The following is a 19541-nucleotide window of genomic DNA, read 5'->3' on the forward strand; positions in this document are numbered from 1 at the left end:
CTACACGTCCTGCCCCCTACTCTGGAAACTTCAGATAGCAATAACCATCTGGCCTATTCATCATTGCTTCTTAGAGTTTCACACAATGACTTGCACACAGGATGCATTTAATAAGGACTTGTTGAATGAATGTATAAATAAATGAATGGATGGATTATGTGTAAGAAAAATGGCTCAGGAGAATTTGACATCTACAAAACTACAGGAGATGTGATTCTTCTTGATGCTAAGCTCTTTGAGGAGGAAATATGGTACTGCAACTATATCTACATCAAACAAGAAGAGTATGCTTCAGGGCATTCCTAAATGCAGCTCCCAAAGCAAAACTTTCTTCGTCTCAGTGTTTCACACAAACTCAGGGGAATGAAGCACCATAGATGTGTGATCTTGCTCACTGGACTCAGTTTTTTAAAATCCTGCTGCATTCTTAATCCCGTAAATGTATGGAGGGAGATCCACAGTAGTCATGGAGACAATTTCTCATACCAGTGACTAGCCATATGACAGCAGCACCTGTTTCCAGCACCCACAGCCCTCCATGCAGCAGCAGAAGAAAGCAAAAGTCAAGTTAGGTCTCCACTAGCTTGGAGCCATACCCCTGGGAAGTAAACTCATTTTAGGATGAATTACTCAGAGAGACCACAGGATTTGTTTATTTCATTTCTTTCCCTTCCTGCAAATGTATTTTATCCCAGAAAGAGAAGTACTCCCACCAAACCCACTTCCCTACCCCCACATACATATCATCTTATTGTATACCAAAGAAAATTACATCCTTCAGGTCTCGGAAAGCTCTGTTATGCTCATTTTGCATATATATTGTACATTACTCAGGGAGCTGGGTGGAGAAGAGGGCTTTGTTGTGCATATTTGTTCTGGCTATTGTTTATGCAGGTCTGACTGAATGAGGGAACAGTGGGTATCATTTCAATTTCTGATGTCAACATCAAATTACTTATTTAATTTCATGCCTGGCGAAGCATTGTATAGCTACACGCAGAATCATTTCACTTCATTTGTTATGCTGTGTTTTCGTGGCGATTGGCTTGCCTTCCAACTGACAGCTTTAATTACGACATGAATTTGATTGCACTGCCGAGGAATTAACATAATGCAACAAAGCATTTAAGCACCCTGCCTTATAACCCCCCTCCCCCAGACACGGGCACAAACACAGACACACGAGGGAACACAGACACAAGATCCCCATATACATAAAGGTCCGCTGGAATTTGTTTCAGCATTTGCTAGAAAGCATACAGATTCTTGTATCAGGAGCCATTCACATGTGAAAACCCAGTGTACTCTTCTTTTTCTTTTTTTTTAGGGAAAAGATGCATGGCATTCAGTTTTGATTTCAGGATCTGGCAGAAAACACATGTGTAGAAAAGCCCTCTTCTGATCGACTTTGCCAAATGTCCATGGCATTGACATTTCCTCCCCTCTTACACCCTTTCCACCACATTTTTCTTGGCTACTTGCCAACTCCCTTCAGTCGTAGCTGGAGAATTTCAACAGGAGTGACATCTATTTAATAAAAAGATTTCTGCTTGTCTAGTCCTACAACCCCAAGATTCTGACTACGGCCTTGTATTCAGTGAGAAATTACGCCTGGTCACCAACAGGACCCCACCATCAAAGTATAGATAACAGAAGTTACCAGCCACAGGGAAGTCACAGTTTGGCTGAGGCTCAAAACAACTATCATATATCCCTGAGGTCTTACTATCAAAAAGGCCCAGAAAAGAGTCTCTGTCATATATTTCTAATCTAAGTCTATATCTAAATATAGCTGCAAATATTTGGTGGCTTCAATAATTTTCCAAGACAGAAATTACACGAACACAGGCAACAACAGATCATGCTAAAAACAAAACAAAGGAATGTTTAGAAACAGCGGTAATATTGTTAGAAATGTGTTGTAAGTTATTCACTTACAGATGTATATTTAGGGATTGGTACTGCTCTCTCATTTTAGAAGACACAGTCACCAAAGAAGAGACAGTCACCAAAAGGTAAAGAACCAGGAAAGAAGACAGGTGCTAATACCCTAACTATTGAACAATTTGACAAAACTCTTCTTTAATAATCAAGATCATGACTCACTGCAACCTCAAGCTCCTGGGCTCAAGTGATCCTCCTGCCTCAGCCTCTTGAGTAGCTAGGACTACAGGCATGCACTACCATGCCCAGTTACTTTTTTTTTTCCTAGAGTTAGGGTCTCACTATGTTGCCCAGGCTGGTCTCAAACTTCTGGCCTCAAGTGAGCCTTGTGTCAGCTTCCCAAGTGTTGGGATTACAGGCATGAGGAACCGTGCCAAGTCTCCCTGTTAATTTCCAATAAGGGAGGGCTTCCATTTTTCTTGCTTGGAGACTTCAAGCAAAGTCTGTCCAAACTATATAGCAAAAGAGGCCACAGAATACTGAAAAGGCTGTGAGTCAAATTGTGACTTGAAAATTAAGAGGATTTTTTAAAGAAAGAAACAGAAGTTTCCTTGGTTTCAAAAGCATTTGAAATAATATTATCCATCCATGTTTAGGCAAATACTTCTGCTGAAAAGGGCTTCATTCTTATTTCTTCAAGTGGTAGAGTTGCCATTTCATTCATATTTTCAATGCAGTAGGTAGAAATGAGAACTATTAAGAGGTTGAGAAAATAGAGTAGGAGAACATTTCAGCGGTTTGCATGAGAAGACAGGGATATGAGGAAATGCTGGCCAGCTGGCTATCTAATATGCAATTTCCGGGCTCATTATAAGCCATCTCCTGTTTAACATGGTCTTTTCATTCTGCTGGATTTTTTTTTTTTTCATATTTGACCACTGCTCCAGCGATCTCCGCAAATTACCCACCTCCATCTCATTATATTGTAAAGGAGAGCTTTCTTAGAAGCACACTCTTTGTCTCAATCTTCATGCTACCATGAGCTGCAGGAACGTAATGGGATGCGCAGTTGAAAGACATTTTCCAGGAGGGAGAATGTTGCTGCTGACATTCAAGTCTGCAAGTAGATATTCATTAAACACTTGTTCTCTTCTCACTTCCCCCCGCTTGCCTTTCCTTCCATCTCTGTCACTAAGCTATCATCGAAGCTACTCATTAAACTCATGAAGTTAACATTTCTGTTTTAACAGCATACTTACAACAAGGGATTTCAAAATTGATTATCCATCTAAAATAGATGTGCTCCATTCATTATAAATCCACACAGAGAGGCCATGGCTACTATTACAGCTCCCTGAGTACAGACAGGACACATGTGTACTCCACCCCTAGGTGAGAATGTGTGTTCTGACCCTAGGGCTAATTTAAATTGAATATTTTAAAATTCTTCCAAATCACTAATTGTGTTCAACATCCCTGGCTACCCACCTTCATGTTATGCTTTTCTCTCTTGGGAGTAAAAAGGAGAAGGACCATGCCAGGAATTATATGAACAAGTAAGTTTCTTGCAAAGGTCACAAAACAAGCTCATTCACAGATCTTCCAGTAGTGTTTTAAAAACCTGAAATCTTAATCCAAAGAAACGTGCCTTGGAAATAAGATTACTAATAGCCAACCCAAACCAAAACAAAACAAAAAAACAAAAACAAAAAACCACACACAAAATATATTTGAATGAGAAATAAGCATATAGTTGTTGGAAGAAATCAAGTAAAAATGGAGTAACAACTTGATAAAAGCATCAGGTGTGAAAATGCTACGTCACTTCCAACATCAATTATTCAACCTTCTGTTATGCCCACTTCAGATTGTCACCAACTCTCATCTCAGCCTTCTGGCTTCTACCTCTGATTTCATTCTTGCTCTCATCTTCATGGACAGTTCCTCATATCAAAGGCAAAATAAACATTTTAAAGTGAGAACTACAATTCCAATCCTTATAACATATTCCAATGGTTTTTAAGATAATAACCTGTCATGGATTGGGCAATGTCTCCCTGTTTACGTCTACCAGGAACCCCAGAGTGTGATTGTGATGGTCAATTTTATGTTTCAACCTCACTGGGCCATGGGGTGCCCAGATATTTGGTCACACATGATTCTGGGTGTTTCTGTGATGATGTTTTTAGATGAGTTGAACATTTAAATTGATATGCTGAGTAAACTGGGTTGTCCTCCTAAAGTGGGTGAACCTTATCCAATCAGTTGAAGGTCTGAAAAGAACAAAAGGCTGACTCTCTCCCAGATAACAGAGAATTCCTCTTGCCTGGCTTTGACCCGGGACATCAATTTTTTATTGTGCCTTCAGGCACAATAAAAACATCAGCTCTTCACGAGTTTCAAACCTGCCAGTCTTGAGACTACAATTATACTATTGGTTCTCTTGGGTCTCTGGCTTGCTGATTATAGATCTTGGGACTTGTCAGCCTCCGAAACTGTGAGCCAATTTCTCAAAATAAATCATTCTCTATTGGTTCTGTTATCTTCTGCTGTGGTTCTGTTTCTGTGGAGAAGTTAACACAATGACATAATTTGGATATAGGGTCTTTGCAGATGTAACCAAATTAAGGTCATACAGAATTAGGATGGGCTATAAATCCAATGGCTGCTGTAGAAGCCATGTGAAAACTAAAGAAGAGACTGGAATGATGCATCTACAAGCCAAGAACACCAAGGATCACTGGGAGACACCAGAGGCTAGGAGAAAAAAAGGATTCTTCCCTAGAGCCCGCAGAGGGAACATAGCCCTACAGATACACACTGATGCTAAATTTCTAGCCTCCAGAACTGCGAGATAATAGATTTCTGTTGTTTCCAGACATACAGTTTGTGATCATTCATTAAAGCAGCCCAGGAAGTTAATACAACACCCAGCCACCTTAGCATGGGTTAGAAGTTACGTGTTCAGCCACTGTACTTCTTCATTCTACTCTAGCCACATTAGCCATTTTTCTTACCCTAAAACATAACATGCTGCTTCTGAATCAGGGCCTCTAAACTTGTTGCTCCTGTTGCCCAAAATGTTCTTCCCATAGATCTTCACCTGTCTACCTTCTCTTCTTTATTTAGGCCTCAGTTTTAATGTCACCTACACAGAAAGGCCTTATCCAATCACACTAGTTAAAGTGGCAACACACCCCCACACTTCATATTGTTTATGTCAGAAAACACTGTATTAGAAAGAATTTTAGTTGTTTCTTCACAGATTTGTCACTCCCACTAGAATGGAAATTTCATGAGGGCAGAGGCTTCATCTTGTTCTCCACTCAACCTCAAATGCCCAGACTATACCTGATGAATGAAAGGAATTTGACTGACACTTCCTGACAACTGAAATACTGACATATCCAGGAGAATTCATAAATATATGAGACAGGAATGGAAAAAGGCATAAGCAAACTGTTAAGGAAAAGGGAAATGTGGCACAGATTTTTTTTTAAAAAGAGAGGAATAAAATACCAAGAATCCTTGTCAGGTTGAGATTAGATTTCCTAATCTAATTATAACAATGTGGGAAGTTCATTCATGGTAGTGGCTCAAGTCAGTTTCCTCCTTAACAGTAGCTGGTGAAACAACCTGGCATGGAATAAAACCTCAATAAAGATTTCAAGAGAGGGAGGGAGGGAGGGAAGGAAGGGAAGAAGAAAGAATAGGAAAGATGCGCCATGGATGGATGAACAGTGGCACTGTGGGATAGACAAATCAATAAAAACCCAAAGACCAGGAGAGATTTGAAGTAGGAGAAGGGGTATGTCAAAAAGCAGTAGAAAAAAATGTCTCAACTGTAAATAGCTACCAGAATTATAAGATTAGACAACTGTGTAGCATTAGACATATAAGAATTTGATCCCTTTTCATTATTTCCTGAGATGTTTAAATTCCTTCAACGATCTGAACCCTGGAAAGGTGTCAAATGTCTTTCTGTCTTCTCATAACTAACAACCCAACCCAAAATTCTTTCAGAGAGAAAGGTGAAAAGAGTCATATTCATATAGTCGTTAAATATAGCACTAAAGATGTTTACTTCCGCAGTATATTGGGAAGTGTTTGGTAGAAGTGAGGCTGAGGCTGACATAACGAAAAGAAAAACAAAGAACAAAGAACAGAAATAAAACAGGCCAAGCGTGGAGGCTCATGTGTATAATCCCAGGGCTTTGGGAGGAGGCTGAGGAGGGTGGATCACCTGAGGTCAGGAGCTCAAGACCAGCCTGGTCAACATGGCAAAACCCCATTTCTACTAAAAATACAAAAATTAGCCAAGCATGGTGGCACATGCTTATAGTCCCAGCTACTTGGGAGGCCGAGGCACAAGAAAAGTTTGAACCCCCTGGTCAAGGTTGCAGTGAGCTGAGATCATGCCACTGCAATCCACTTTAAATAAATAAAAAGAATAAGCAAAGGTAGGAAGATTTGAAAGTGTGAACAAGGCCAGGCATGGTGGCTCATACCTGTAATCCCAGCACTTTGGAAGTCTGAGGTGGATGGATTGCCTGAGGTCAGGAGTTCGAGAGCAGCCTGGCCAACGGGGTAAAACCCCATCTCTACTAAAAATTCAAAAATTAGCCAGGCGTGGTGGTGTATGCCTGTAATCCCAGCCACTCGGGAGGCTGAGGCAGGAGAATTGCTTGAACCCAGGAGGTGGAGGTTGCAGTGAGCTGAGATTGCGCCATTGTACTCCACTCCACTCCACTCCAGCCTGGGCGACACAGCAAGACTCCGTCTTGGCGGGGAAGAGAGGTCACGTTCTTTGCCTAAGGTCACACACAATAAATAGCAGAACTTCTATTAAATCTTGGCCTGTTTGTAATAAATGCCCATTAACATTTCATAATTTGAGGCTTGTTTATTAAAAGTTTTTAAGCATGTTTTGCTCCTAACTTTTGACAAACTTCCCCAATTACAAAATTCTATTTAAGTTGGAAGCAATATTTTCCCCTTGAATAACTCATCGTAAACATTTATTAAATATGTATTCAATTATTCCCCTTACCTCTTCCCTAGTGACTAATCTAAACAAGTTACTATACCTCCTTGATGTGGACAATCTGAAAGTTCTTGTGGCCAATTATTCCCTCCTGGCAACATGGTCTGGTAATACATAATTTAGAAAAGCAAAGCAAATTTGAGTTTTTCTTTTTAAGACAGAGTCTTAAAAAGTCTTTTTAAGTCTCACTCTGTCACCCAGGCTGGAGTGCAGTGGCACAATCTCTGCTCACTGCAACCTCCACCTCCCAAGTTCAAGCTGTTCTCTTGCCTCAGCCTCCCAAGTTGCTGTGAGCACAGATATGCTCCACCACGCCCAGCTAATTTATTTGTATTTTTAGTAGAGACGGGGTTTCACCATGTTGGCCAGGCTGATCTTGTACTCCTGACCTCAAGTGATCTGCCTGCCTTGGCCTCCAAAAGTGCTGGGATTGCAGGTGTGAGCCACCACACCTGGCCGCATATTTGGTGTTTTTAAGCCTCACCCATGAGTCAAATTCTCCAGCTACACTGGAATTCTTTATTCTTATTCTTTTGGCCTAACCAATTCAAAAAAACAAAGCTGGAAAAATATAGTATTTTGATTAACCTCACTTGACAGTAAGTCTCAACTGCCAACGCTCCTAAAAATATCACTAAAATGGGTGAAAAGGCAGACGGAAATTTTCATCTTAGCTGAAAAACGAGTCATGGGCATGATGGACTAATAGGGACTGAATGTATTCTCCCACCTCAAGCAACTAAAAAACTGGACAAAATGTATGCAACAGGAGTTTTTAGAAACTGGGTAAGATAAAGGACAATAATATTTGAGAGAAGAGAAAAAAGTAGGGTGACCCTTAAAATTTTCCCACCTCACTGCCTGGAGAGTTTTCATGCCACAGCATTGAGGGGTAGGAGGTGACCCAGGTGGAATCTCTGAGTCTTAAAGACAGAGTTGAGAATAAGGGGAGGCCAAGACAGCTGGAACTCCAAGGCAGAGGATAAGGAGGACAGCATCACAGAAAGCGAGAATCATGAAAGCTGCAGAAGGTTCCCCTCTAGTTTCCACCTGAAGACTAATCAGCACATCTGTGAGAGAAAAATACCTGAGGCAAGGAAAACAACCACTGGAAAGGAGGAGGAAGAACTTACAAAGCTCACACAAGGCAGGGAATAGTTTGTTTTCCCACAATCCACAGTGGAAAAACCTTGTAAGACATTAGGGATTAGGCAGAGTACTCAGTCAGCATGGAGGAAAAATTATCTTTAAAGATTGTTCTAGTCTTCTCCAACAAAGTACAAAAGCAAACATTAAACACACACACACACACATACATGTCTACATAACAAAACTGTACGCCAAAATGAGTAATGTTTATAGAAACTAGAAATACCCAGTACCCAACAAGGAAAATTTTATGATGTCTGGCACTCAATAAAAAATTGCCAAGCATACAAAGAAGCCAGAAAATATGACCCACAGTGAGGAGAAAAATCAACCAATAGAAACAGGCCCAGAAATGGCGCAGGTGACAAAATTAGTACACAAGGACAGTAAAAGCTGTAATAACTATTTTCCATATGTTTAATGAAGTGAAAGAATAAGCATAATAAGAATAGGGGATTTTTAAAGAAAAAACAGGGGCCAGTGCGGTGGCTCATGCCTATAATCCCAGCACTTTGGGAGGCTGAGGCAGGTGGATCATGAGGTCGGGAGATTGAGACCATCCTGGCTAATACGATGAAACCCCGTTTCTACTAAAAATACAAAAACTTAGCCGGGCATAGTGGCGGGCACCTGTAGTCCCAGCTACTCGGGAGGCTGAGGCGGGAGAATGGCGTGAACCCGGGAGGCAGAGTTTGCAGTGAGCAGAGATCGTGCCACTGCACTCCAGCCTGGGCGACAGAGTGAGACTCGGTCTCAAAAAAAAAAAAAAAAAAAAAAAAAAAAGTAAAACAAAACAGAAGCCAGTAGTAGTCTTTGACTCCACCTTCTCACTCTCTGATAGGCATTAAAGAAGCCTGAAGATGGGCCAAGAGCAGTGGCTCACGTCTGCAATCCTAGCACTTTGGGAGGCCAAGGTGGGCAGATCACGAGGTCAGGAGTTTGAGACCATCCTGGCCAATGTGGTAAAACACCCTGTCTACTAAAAATACAAAAATTAGCTGGGCGTGGTGGCACATGCCTGTAATCCCAGCCACTTGGGGGACTGAGACAAAAGAATCATTTGAACCAGGGAGTCAGAGGTTGCAGTGAGCCAAGATCGTGCCACTGTACTCCAGCCTTGCGACACAGTGAGACACCATCTCAAAAAAGAAAAAAAAAAAAAAAAAAAAGAGTGAAGCTGGACCCCTTCCTCACACCATATACAAAAACCAACTCAAGATGGATCAAAGACAAGTGTAAAACCCAAAACTATAAAAATCCTGGAAGACAACCTAGGCAATACTATGCTGCAGATAGGAAAGGGCAAAGATTTCATGACAAAGTCATCAAAAGCAATCAAACAAAGGCAAAAATGGACAATTGGGATCTAATTAAACTTAAGAGCTTCTGCACAGCAAAAGAAACTATCAACAGAGTAAACAGACAACCTACAGAATGGGAGAAAATGTTTGCAAACTATGCATCTGACAAAGGTCTAATATCCAGCATCTATAAGGAGCTAAACAAATTTACAAGATAAAACCAAACAACTCCATTTAAAAGTGGGCAAAGAACATGAAGAGATACTTTTCAAAAGAAGACATATATGCAGCCAACAAGCCTATACAAAAAAAGCTCAATATCACTGATGATCAGAGAAATGCAAATCAAAACCACAATGAGATATCATCTCACCAGTCGAAATGGCTATTATTAATATTAAAACGTCAAAAAACAACAGATGCTGGCAAGGTTGCGGAGAAAAGGGAACACTTATAAACTATCGGTGGGAGTGTAAATTCGTTCAACTATTGTGGAAAGCAGTATGATGATTCCTCAAAAAGCCAAAAGCAGAACTATCATTTGACCTAGCAATCCCATTACTGGATATAAACCCAGAGGAATATAAATCATTCTACCGTAATGACACATGCATGCAAATGTTGACTGAAGCACTATTCACAATAGCAAAGACATGGAATCAACCTAAATGCCCATCAATGACAAACTGGATAAAGAAAATTTGGTATATATAAACCAAAAAATACTACACTGCCATAAAAAAGAACGAGATCATGTCTTTTGCAGGAACATGGATAGTGCTAGAGGCTACTATCCTCAGCAAAGTAACGTAGGAACAGAAAACCAAATACCGCATGTTCTCACTTACAAGTGGGACCTAAATAGTAAGAACTTATGAACACAGAGAGGGAAACAACAGACACTAGGGTCTGCTTGAGGGTGAAGGGTGGTAAGAGGGAGAGGAGTAGAAAAGATAACTATTGGGTACTGGGTGATGAAATAATTTGTAAACAAACCCCTGTGACATGAGTTTACCTATGTAACAAACCTTCACATATACCCAGGAAACGAAAATAAAAGTAAAAAATAAATTAATTGTTAATTCTCTTTCAAGCAAAAATGGGGCATCTTTATTCTCTAAAATATTGCACAGGTAGGTGTTGCTTTGGTATCCAAAAGAATCATTCTGTGGGCCGACTTGTTAAAAGCTTTCATCTCGGCCGAACATGATGGCTCATGCCTGTAATCCCAGCACTTTGGAAGGCCAAGGCGGGTGGATCACCTGAGGTCAGGAGTTTGAGACCAGCCTGGCTAACATGGTGAAACCCATCTCTACTGAAAATACAAAAAATTAGCTGGGCGTGGTGGCAAGCGCCTGTAATCCCAGCTACTCAGGAGGCTGAGGCGGGAAGATTGCTTGAACCCAGGAGGTGGAGGTTGCAGTGAGCCAACATCATGCTGCTGCACTCCAGCCTGAGCAACAAGAGCGAAACTCCATGTCAAAAAAAAAAAAAAAAGAAAGAAGTGTTTGACACAGGACTCTGCAACCACAGACCTGCACATGTGTGAGGGAAATGTTACTAAGGATCTCAAAACATTTCACTTAATGTCCACTTTTTGGATCAATTTTCTTTCTTTCCTTTTTAGTAATGTTGCAAAAAGTATGAATGTTAATAATTAATGAATGATATGCCTACTATAGGTCCACAAATTTTTTTCATAATTTTTTTTTTTTTTTTTTGAGACGGAGTCTCGCTCTGTCACCCAGGCTGGAGTGCAGTGGCCGGATCTCAGCTCACTGCAAGCTCCGCCTCCCGGGTTCACGCCATTCTCCTGCCTCAGCCTCCCGAGTAGCTGGGACTACAGGCGCCTGCCACCTCGCCCGGCTAAGTTTTTGTATTTTTAGTAGAGACGGGGTTTCACTGTGTTACCCAGGATGGTCTCGATCTCCTGACCTCATGATCCGCCCGTCTCGGCCTCCCAAAGTGCTGGGATTACAGGCTTGAGCCACCGCGCCCGGCCATAATTTTTAAATATAATAAACAATATGAATTGAAAGTGTCTCACTGACTGACTTAAGACTGACAGGATTTTATAATGTCTGGCATCCAGTGAAAAATTGCCAGGCATACAAAGCAGCAGGAAAATATGATCCATAATGAAGAGAAAAAACAACCAATAGAAACAGGACCAGAAATGACACAGGTGACACAATTAGTAGACAAGGATGGTAAAAGTTGTAACTATTTTCCATATTTTCAACAGAGTGAAAGCACAATAAGCGTTATTACAGCCCTAATCATTTTTACATTTTTTAACAGATCACCATTTTTTAATTGTGTAATTCAGTGGCATTAATTACATTCAAAACATTGAACAACTGTCATGACTATCTATTTCTAAAACATTATCATCATCCCCAAAAAGAAACTCTGTCAAGCAATAGCTTTTCTCCCTCCCACTCTCCATCCCCCAAATTCCTGGTAAGTTCTATTCTACTTTACGTCTCTATGAATTTGCGTATTCTAGATACCTCATATATGTGGAATCACACAATATTTGTCCTTCTTTGTCTTGCTTTTCTTTAGCATGATATTTTTAAAGTTCATCCATACTGTAGTATATATTACAATGCCAATCCTTTTTATGGCTGAGTATATTCCATTGTGTGCATATCAGCCAAGCTGTCACGTTTCGTTTATCAATTCATTTGTTGAGAAACACATGGTTTGTTTCTACCTTTTGGCTACCATAAATAATGCTGCAGTGAACACTGGCTTACAAGTCTCTGTTTAAGTTCATGTTTTCCATTCTTTGGGGTATTAAAAGTGAAATTGCTGGGTCATATGGTAATTATATGTTTCAGCTTTTTGAGGAACTGCCAAGTTGTTTTCTACAGTGGCTGCATCATTTTACATTCCCACCAGTAATGTATGAGTGTTCCAACCTCTCCACATCCTTGCCAACACTTATTTTTCATTCTCTTTTAAAAAGTGTAACCATCCTACTAGGTATAAAATGATAATCTCGTTATAGTTTTAATTTGCATTTCTCTAATAACTAATGATTTTCAGCATTTTTCAAGTACCTCTTCTTTGTACTTCTTTGTAGAAATATTTCTCAAATTCTTTGCACATTTTTGCATTAGGTTGACTATTATTGAGTTGTAGGAGTTCTTTATATATTCTGTATAACAAATACCAGTTATATGATTTGCAAATCTTTTCCCCATTTTGTAGGCTGTCTTTTTACTTTCTTGATAATGTTCTTTGGTGTGCAGAAATTTTTAATTTTGATGAAGTCCAATTTATTTTCTCTTTCATTGTACATGCTTTTGGTGTCATATCTAATAAGCCACTGCCAAACTGAAGGCCATGAAGATTTACCCGTATATTTTCTTCTAAGAGTTTTATGGTGTTCACATTTAAATTTTTGTCATTGATTCATTTGGAGTTTATTTTTGTACATAGTACGATGTAGGGGTCAAACTTCATTCTTTTGTACATAGAAATCCAGTTGTCTCAACGCCATCTGTTGAAGAGAAAATTCTTTCCCCATTGAAGTGTCTTGGCACTCTTGTTAAAAATCAGTTGGGCATATAAGTTTGGGCTTCCTTCTGGGCTCTCCATTCTACTCCATTGGTCTGTATGTCTAATATTAGGCCAGTACCAAACTGTTTTGATTAACTGTAGTTTTGCAGTGAGTTTTGAGGTTGGTAAGTGTAAGTCCTCTAACTTTGTTCTTTTTCCAGACTGTGTTGGTTATTAAGGCCTCAAGCCATTTCATATGTATTTGAGAATCTGCTTTTCCATTTTTGCAAAAAAGGTTGTTGGAATTATGATAGACATTGCACTGAATCTATAAATAGCTTAGGGTAGTACTGACATCTTAATAATATTTAGTCTTTCTATTCATGAATATGGAATGTCTTTTGTCAATTTATTTTTATCTAACAGAAAGTGAGTTACAGGAAACAAGCCAAAAGACCCAATGGCAGCTCTAGTCCCATAAACTAACATGGCTTTCATTTCTCTACACTATGAAGAAAATATGACTGACTAACCCTGGAATAATTTCCAGGGTCAATGAGATCTTACATTAAAAGTGTAACAAAAATCTCACAAAAACAGCTATTTAAGCATTAACAACTTAGATAAGAAAAGTTGTCATGGTTTTATGATTGTATAGCTCTATCACAAAATTAATCAAACACATAGACACACAATAAAACATATTCTTACACACAGAAACACACACACAATAAAAGACTGTTAGTACTCTTTATTTATATAATTTGATATTATACCACAGAAGAAGGGGAGGTAATTATCTATAACTAATATATTACAATAACATAAAAATAATTATACTTTATTCCATTTAATTCCTATAAGAATTCAGAATATCATACAACATCTCATCATAAACCTCACAAACTTTCATGAGAGGTGCAGGAAGGCAGTTGTATCTCGGAGTTGTATACCTTGGCTGATGGAGAGATGGATGTGGTATTATCATAGAGAACTGCTCAGTGTGCTACAGTAGTCTCCAACCATTTATGTTAGTAGACATCTCTCAGTAAAAAAAGTTTTGAATATACACTCCTTAGATCCATGTATTTAAAAATTATAGACAACTACTATTCCCCACTCATTAAATTGAATACTAGTAAAGTTTAATTTCTTTTTCTAAGAAAAAAAATGTACTAATATTTTCTCTCTGGAACTCAATGAATCATCTTGCACTTTATAATGAACAGCACACTGCTTTAAAGTATGGTGTTTTTTTTTTTAAAAAAAGGAGAAAATAAAGGATTTTGCTCCTCATTACATATCCTTTATTTATTCTTAATACTCAGACACTCTGAAGTATTCTCTCTTTTTTTCATGATACTACTCTCTCACTCTGTTAATGCTAGATCATCCTGGCCAACATGGAGCAACCCTGTCTCTACTAAAAATAGAAAAATTAAGCCAGGCGTGGTGGCGCACAGCTCTAATTCCAGCACTTTGGGAGGCTGGGGTGGCAGATCATGAAGTCAGGAGTTCAAAACCAGCCTGGCCAATATGGTGAAACCCTGTCTCTATTAAAAATACAAAAATTAGCTGGGTGGGGTGGCATGTGCCTGTAATCCAGGCTACTCAGGAGGCAGAGGCAGGAGAATCGCTTGAACTCGGGAGGCAGAGGTTGCAGTGAGCTGAGATCAGGCCACTGCACTCCAGTCTGGCGACAGAGCGAGACTCCATCTCAAAAAAAAAAAAAAAAAAAAAAAATTCTCTTTACTTGATCCACTTCACAAAAGAATTTCCAAGTGTTGCTCCTGAAGCACAGATGAGTTAAGAATGCTGGGCGTGTGGTGGCTCACGCCTATAATCCCAGCACTTTGGAAGGCCGAGGTGTGCAGATCACGAGGTCAAGAGATCGGCTCACTGCAACCTCTGCCTCCCGGGTTCAGAGATTTTCCTGCCTCAGCCTCCCAAGTAGCTGGGATTACAGGCATGTGCCACCATGACCAGCTAATTTTTGTATTTTTAGTAAAAACGGGGTTTCACCATATTGGCCAGGCTGGTTTCGAACTCCTGACCTCATGATCCACCTGCCTGAGCCTCCCAAAATGCTGGGATTACAGGTGTGAGCCACTGTGCCCAGCCCCATCAGGAAATTTAATTCCTCATCTTGCCAAGTAAGTGGCTGGTTAGTCATCACTTCCAGCAGGAATAAAAATGACAGGGATTGTTAACAATTTCTTAAGTGAAGAAATTACAAAAAGCCCATAGCTAAATGATGTCATTTCTCAGTCTCAGCACTACTTGACTACTTCTTTCAGTTGCAACAGATAATAAAAGTATCATCATTCCTCTTTGTCGTCTGTTGTTGTTGTTGTTTTTGAGACGTAGTTTCGCTCATGTTGCCCAGGCTGGAGTGCAATGGCTGGATCTCAGCTCACCGCAACCTCCACCTCCTGGGTTCAAGTGATTCTCCTGCCTCAGACCCCTGAGTAGCTGGGATTACAGGCATGCACCACCATGCCCGGCTAATTTTGTAATTTTAGTAGAGACAGGGTTTCTCCATGTTGGTCAGGCTGGTCTCGAACTTCCGACCTCAGGTGATCCACCTGCCTTAGCCTCCCAAAGCGCTCGTATTACAGGCATGAGCCACCATGCCCGGCCTTGCTGTTTCTAAGGTAACAAATAGTTCCTCCTACCTCATGATTCGTCAAAATACATTTTTGCTCAAACGACATTTTAGAATGACACCATAACTACAATGCTCACATAGGTATACAAAGATAATGTGAACCGCAATGCTTGGGTAGACAAAAAAATTGTAAAGATGAGGGAAAGTTATGTAATTCAGACTTGAACCAATGGTGTGTGTGTGGCCTAGTGGTTTTGGTTTATTTATTTATTTATTTATTTATTTATTTATTTATTTTTAATTAAACTTACATCGCTGAGCCTTTCCCGAGAGCTGCTCCGGTGGAAGCCCTTCGATTCTCCACTGGCACTTTCACTGTCACTGTCCCTGCAGCTGTTCTGTCCTGGCTTGAGCTAAAGGCAAAAGAAGAGAGGAAAAAGGAAAAAGTTAGTGGTCTCCTTCTTTTTTTTTTTTTTTTTTTTTTTGAGAGACGGAGTCTCACTCTGTCGCCCAGGCTGGAGTGCAGTGGCCGGATCTCAGCTCACTGCAAGCTCCCCCTCCCCCGGGTTCACGCCATTATCCTGCCTCAGCCTCCCGAGTAGCTGGGACTACAGGCGCCCACCACCACACCCAGCTAGTTTTTTTGTATTTTTTTTTTAGCAGAGATGGGGTTTCACCGTGTTAGCCAGGATGGTCTCGATCTCCTGACCTCGTGATCCGCCCGTCTCGGCCTCCCAAAGTGCTGGGATTACAGGCTTGAGCCACCGCGCCCGGCAGCGGTCTCCTTCTTAGTTCGTGTTTTTGATTCTTGTCAACAGTGAAGAACCAGGCACGGTGGCTCACGCCTGTAATTGCAGCACTTCGGGAGGCTGAGGTAGGAGGATCACGAGGTCAGGAGTTTGAGACTAGCCTGACCAACATGGTGAAACCCCGTCTCTATTAAAAATGCAAAATTTAGCTGGGCGTGGTGGCACGTGCCTATAGTCCCAGCTACTCAGGAGTCTGAGGCAGGAGAATCACTTGAACCCAGGAGGCAGAGGTTGCAGTGAGCTGGGACTGCATCAGTGCACTCCAGCCTGGGCAACAGAGTGAGACTTCATCAAAAAAAAAAAAAAAAGTGAACAATTTAAGGTTCTGATCTTTAATATTCTTCTGTTTCTGAATACTGCCAGGCGAGCTGCCATAGAAAAAACACAGGGTAGAATGAACAAAATATTCACCATGAAATGTCAATGTAGAGAAAAGAGTGGGCAAGCCTTAAATAAACATCTAAAAAGCCAAACCAAGGTCCATAAATTAGAAAGTAGTCTTTCCATCAAATTTTTTCTTCTGTTCCACTGCAATTTTTTTTCAGTAATGAAAACACCAAAAAATTGAATAAGCTGAAGTGAGATTACACCAACTATGATTTCTTACCTTTTTTCTTCTGTCTTGTCGCAAAAAAAGAAACAAATCAGAGCAAAATAAAAGAAAGTTTTCTTCTCCTAGGAAAAAAATGATGAGATGCTGCGATGTTATCCTTCAAACAGTGGGATGACACCTAATGATCTTGTTTATTGAGATAACATCCTGGAGGCTTCTTACTGGATATTTAAAAGAACCAATGAAGACCTACAGATTAAGTAAATTAAATCAGCACTTATTCAACAAATAATGTATTAAGTGCCACATCTGGGCTAGAAATAAGTGCTGAAGATATGCTACTACACCAAAAAAACAAAACAGAAGTCCTCTCATGAAGTTTATATTCTAGTGGTTTCTACACATTTAACAAGCTCCAGTTTTCCATTAAAAATGAATAAAGACGTAAAATTGAAAACCATCCGTCTATATGAGACTGTAAGTCATAAATACATGGAGCATTGGTCTACAATATCATCACCAACCACATTTTCAGAAACACCAAGCAATGTAGTATATAGGTTACAAGTCACAGCCCCTTGACAATGTTTTCAATGTAACAAGACAAAGGCAGCACAAGACAAACAAATACAACACCACAAGGAGATACATGTTCAATGAAACCAAAAAGTAGCCAGGGAGGTTCAGAGAAGTGATTTCTGAAGCCTTGGATTTTGAAAGTAGATTAAACTCATGGCTCAGAGGACAGTGAAAGACACTCCAGTGAAGAGAAAGGCAGAAAGCAGACAGAAAAAGCAACATACTGGGAAATGATCAGCAGTCTCATTTGAAACAGAGTTCCTTTGGGGAGACAATAACAAGAAACATTAGAGATGGGTGCATGAATGAAAACATGGAAAATCTCAAACTAAACATAAGCGCCATTTTTCTAGACAGGAGGGAATTTCAAAGAATAGAACAGGCAATAAGTAGCAAACTTTTGCCTGCAGGGATTTCAAGTGGCTATGGTGCCAAGGGGAAGATGAAACCAAGATGAATAGAGAGTGAGGCTGAATCAACATTCCTTGTAGTCTTTAAAGATTACATTTCAGACCTCACTTCTGGTCATACTATTCACAGAGTCAGCTTCCCTCATGTCTTCAAAACAAGGCATTCTTTTTTGCTATCAAGCTTTCTAGAAATTCACTTTTATCACATTCTTCTAAAATCCCTTTCTCCAGGAAGTCTTCTGTAAAGGAGCCCAGATAATTGATGTTAATTTTACTTTGTATCCTCCTGAGCTCTTAAGTACTTAGTTTTCTCCTCAGTTAATGCTAAACCTCCTCATTCTAAGTTAATTCAGATGCAAGTTGTATGAGGCTTTTGCTATTACTATGGAATAAAAGTTCAGAATATTGTCATTCTCCCCAATTTTTCAATTTTATACTGATAATAAAGGAGAGATTTAATCTAAAATGAACATCACCTTGTCTTCATTTCCGGAACTTTTCTTGTCCATTCCTGCTCTGTAATTTTTTTCACACGAGATTCCCTCTGTCTGGAATGTTCACCCTTACCGTCTCTGTGCTTCAAGATTTTTTTTTTGTTTTTTGTTTTTTGGTTTTTTTTGAGACGGAGTCTCGCTCTGTTGCCCAGGCTGGAGTGCAGTGGCCGATCTCAGCTCACTGCAAGCGCCGCCTCCCGGGTTTACGCCATTCTCCTGCCTCGGCCTCCCGACTAGCTGGGACTACAGGCGTCCGCCACCATGCCCGGCTAGGTTTTTTTTTGTTTTTTTTTTAGTAGAGACGGGGTTTCACCGTATTAGCCAGGATGGTCTCGATCTCCTGACCTCGTGATCTGCCCGTCTCGGCCTCCCAAAGTGCTGGGATTACAGGCTTGAGCCACCACGCCCGGCGCTTCAAGATGTTTTTTAAGGCTCAGCTCTTACCTCCTCTGCTATGGTCTTTGAAGAGCTCTTTCTTTCTATTATTTATATTTTTAATATGCCTTCAAAATTTAGCTAGCACGTCATTCTTCATTAAATGCCTTTAATAATTATGATACATTTTTCAAGCTCAAAAAGCCTATTGTTATAACACAGTTATACCGATAATAAAGTCTGCATGTGGCATGGGCCCTCCAATTCATAAGCAGTATCAAACTCTTACCCCACTGATTCTGAGTTAAGAAAGGGCAGGTAGGCCGGGCGCGGTGGCTCAACCCTGTAATCCCAGCACTTTGGGAGGCCGAGATGGGCGGATCACGAGGTCAGGAGATCGAGACCATCCTGGCTAACACGGTGAAAACCCGTCTCTACTAAAAAATACAAAAAAAAACTAGCCGGGCGCGGTGGCGGGCGCCTGTAGTCCCAACTACTCGGGAGGCTGAGGCAGGAGAATGGCGTGAACCCGGGAGGCGGAGCTTGCAGTGAGCTGAGATCCGGCCACTGCACTCCAGCCTGGGCGGCAGAGCGAGACTCCGTCTCAAAAAAAAAAAAAAAAAAGAAAGAAAGGGCAGGTAGAACTATCCCCAAGGTATGGATGAAAAAAGTAATTCTCAGTGCACAGTTAGATGTTTGACATTTGACATGGAAGTCATGATTCTGTAGCATATCAGTATTCTCTACACAACATGTTCTCAATTTCTTTGTGGTACTTGACTATAGTACAGTCACAAAGAAAAGAATCTTGTTAGGTGATATTTG

General features: G+C 40.4%; 1 protein-coding gene across 7 annotated transcripts in view; it reads right to left on the bottom strand.

Annotated features, from left to right (window-relative positions):
* The window catches only part of AUTS2 (activator of transcription and developmental regulator AUTS2), a 1206807-nt gene that overhangs the window by 656252 nt on the left and 531014 nt on the right, over positions 1–19541 (bottom strand). For 6 of the 7 annotated variants that reach the window (XM_050783556.1, XM_050783558.1, XM_050783557.1 and 3 more), the window contains one exon: positions 15808–15909. In XM_050783556.1, coding sequence (XP_050639513.1) covers positions 15808–15909 — 102 coding nt within the window. Of the gene's footprint in view, positions 1–15807; positions 15910–16912; positions 17001–19541 lie in introns of those variants that run through there. The other variant, XM_050783561.1, reaches the window with a different exon arrangement.

The sequence above is a fragment of the Macaca thibetana genome, chromosome 3, assembly GCF_024542745.1.
Source record: "Macaca thibetana thibetana isolate TM-01 chromosome 3, ASM2454274v1, whole genome shotgun sequence".
NCBI classification, from domain to species: domain Eukaryota; kingdom Metazoa; phylum Chordata; class Mammalia; order Primates; family Cercopithecidae; genus Macaca; species Macaca thibetana.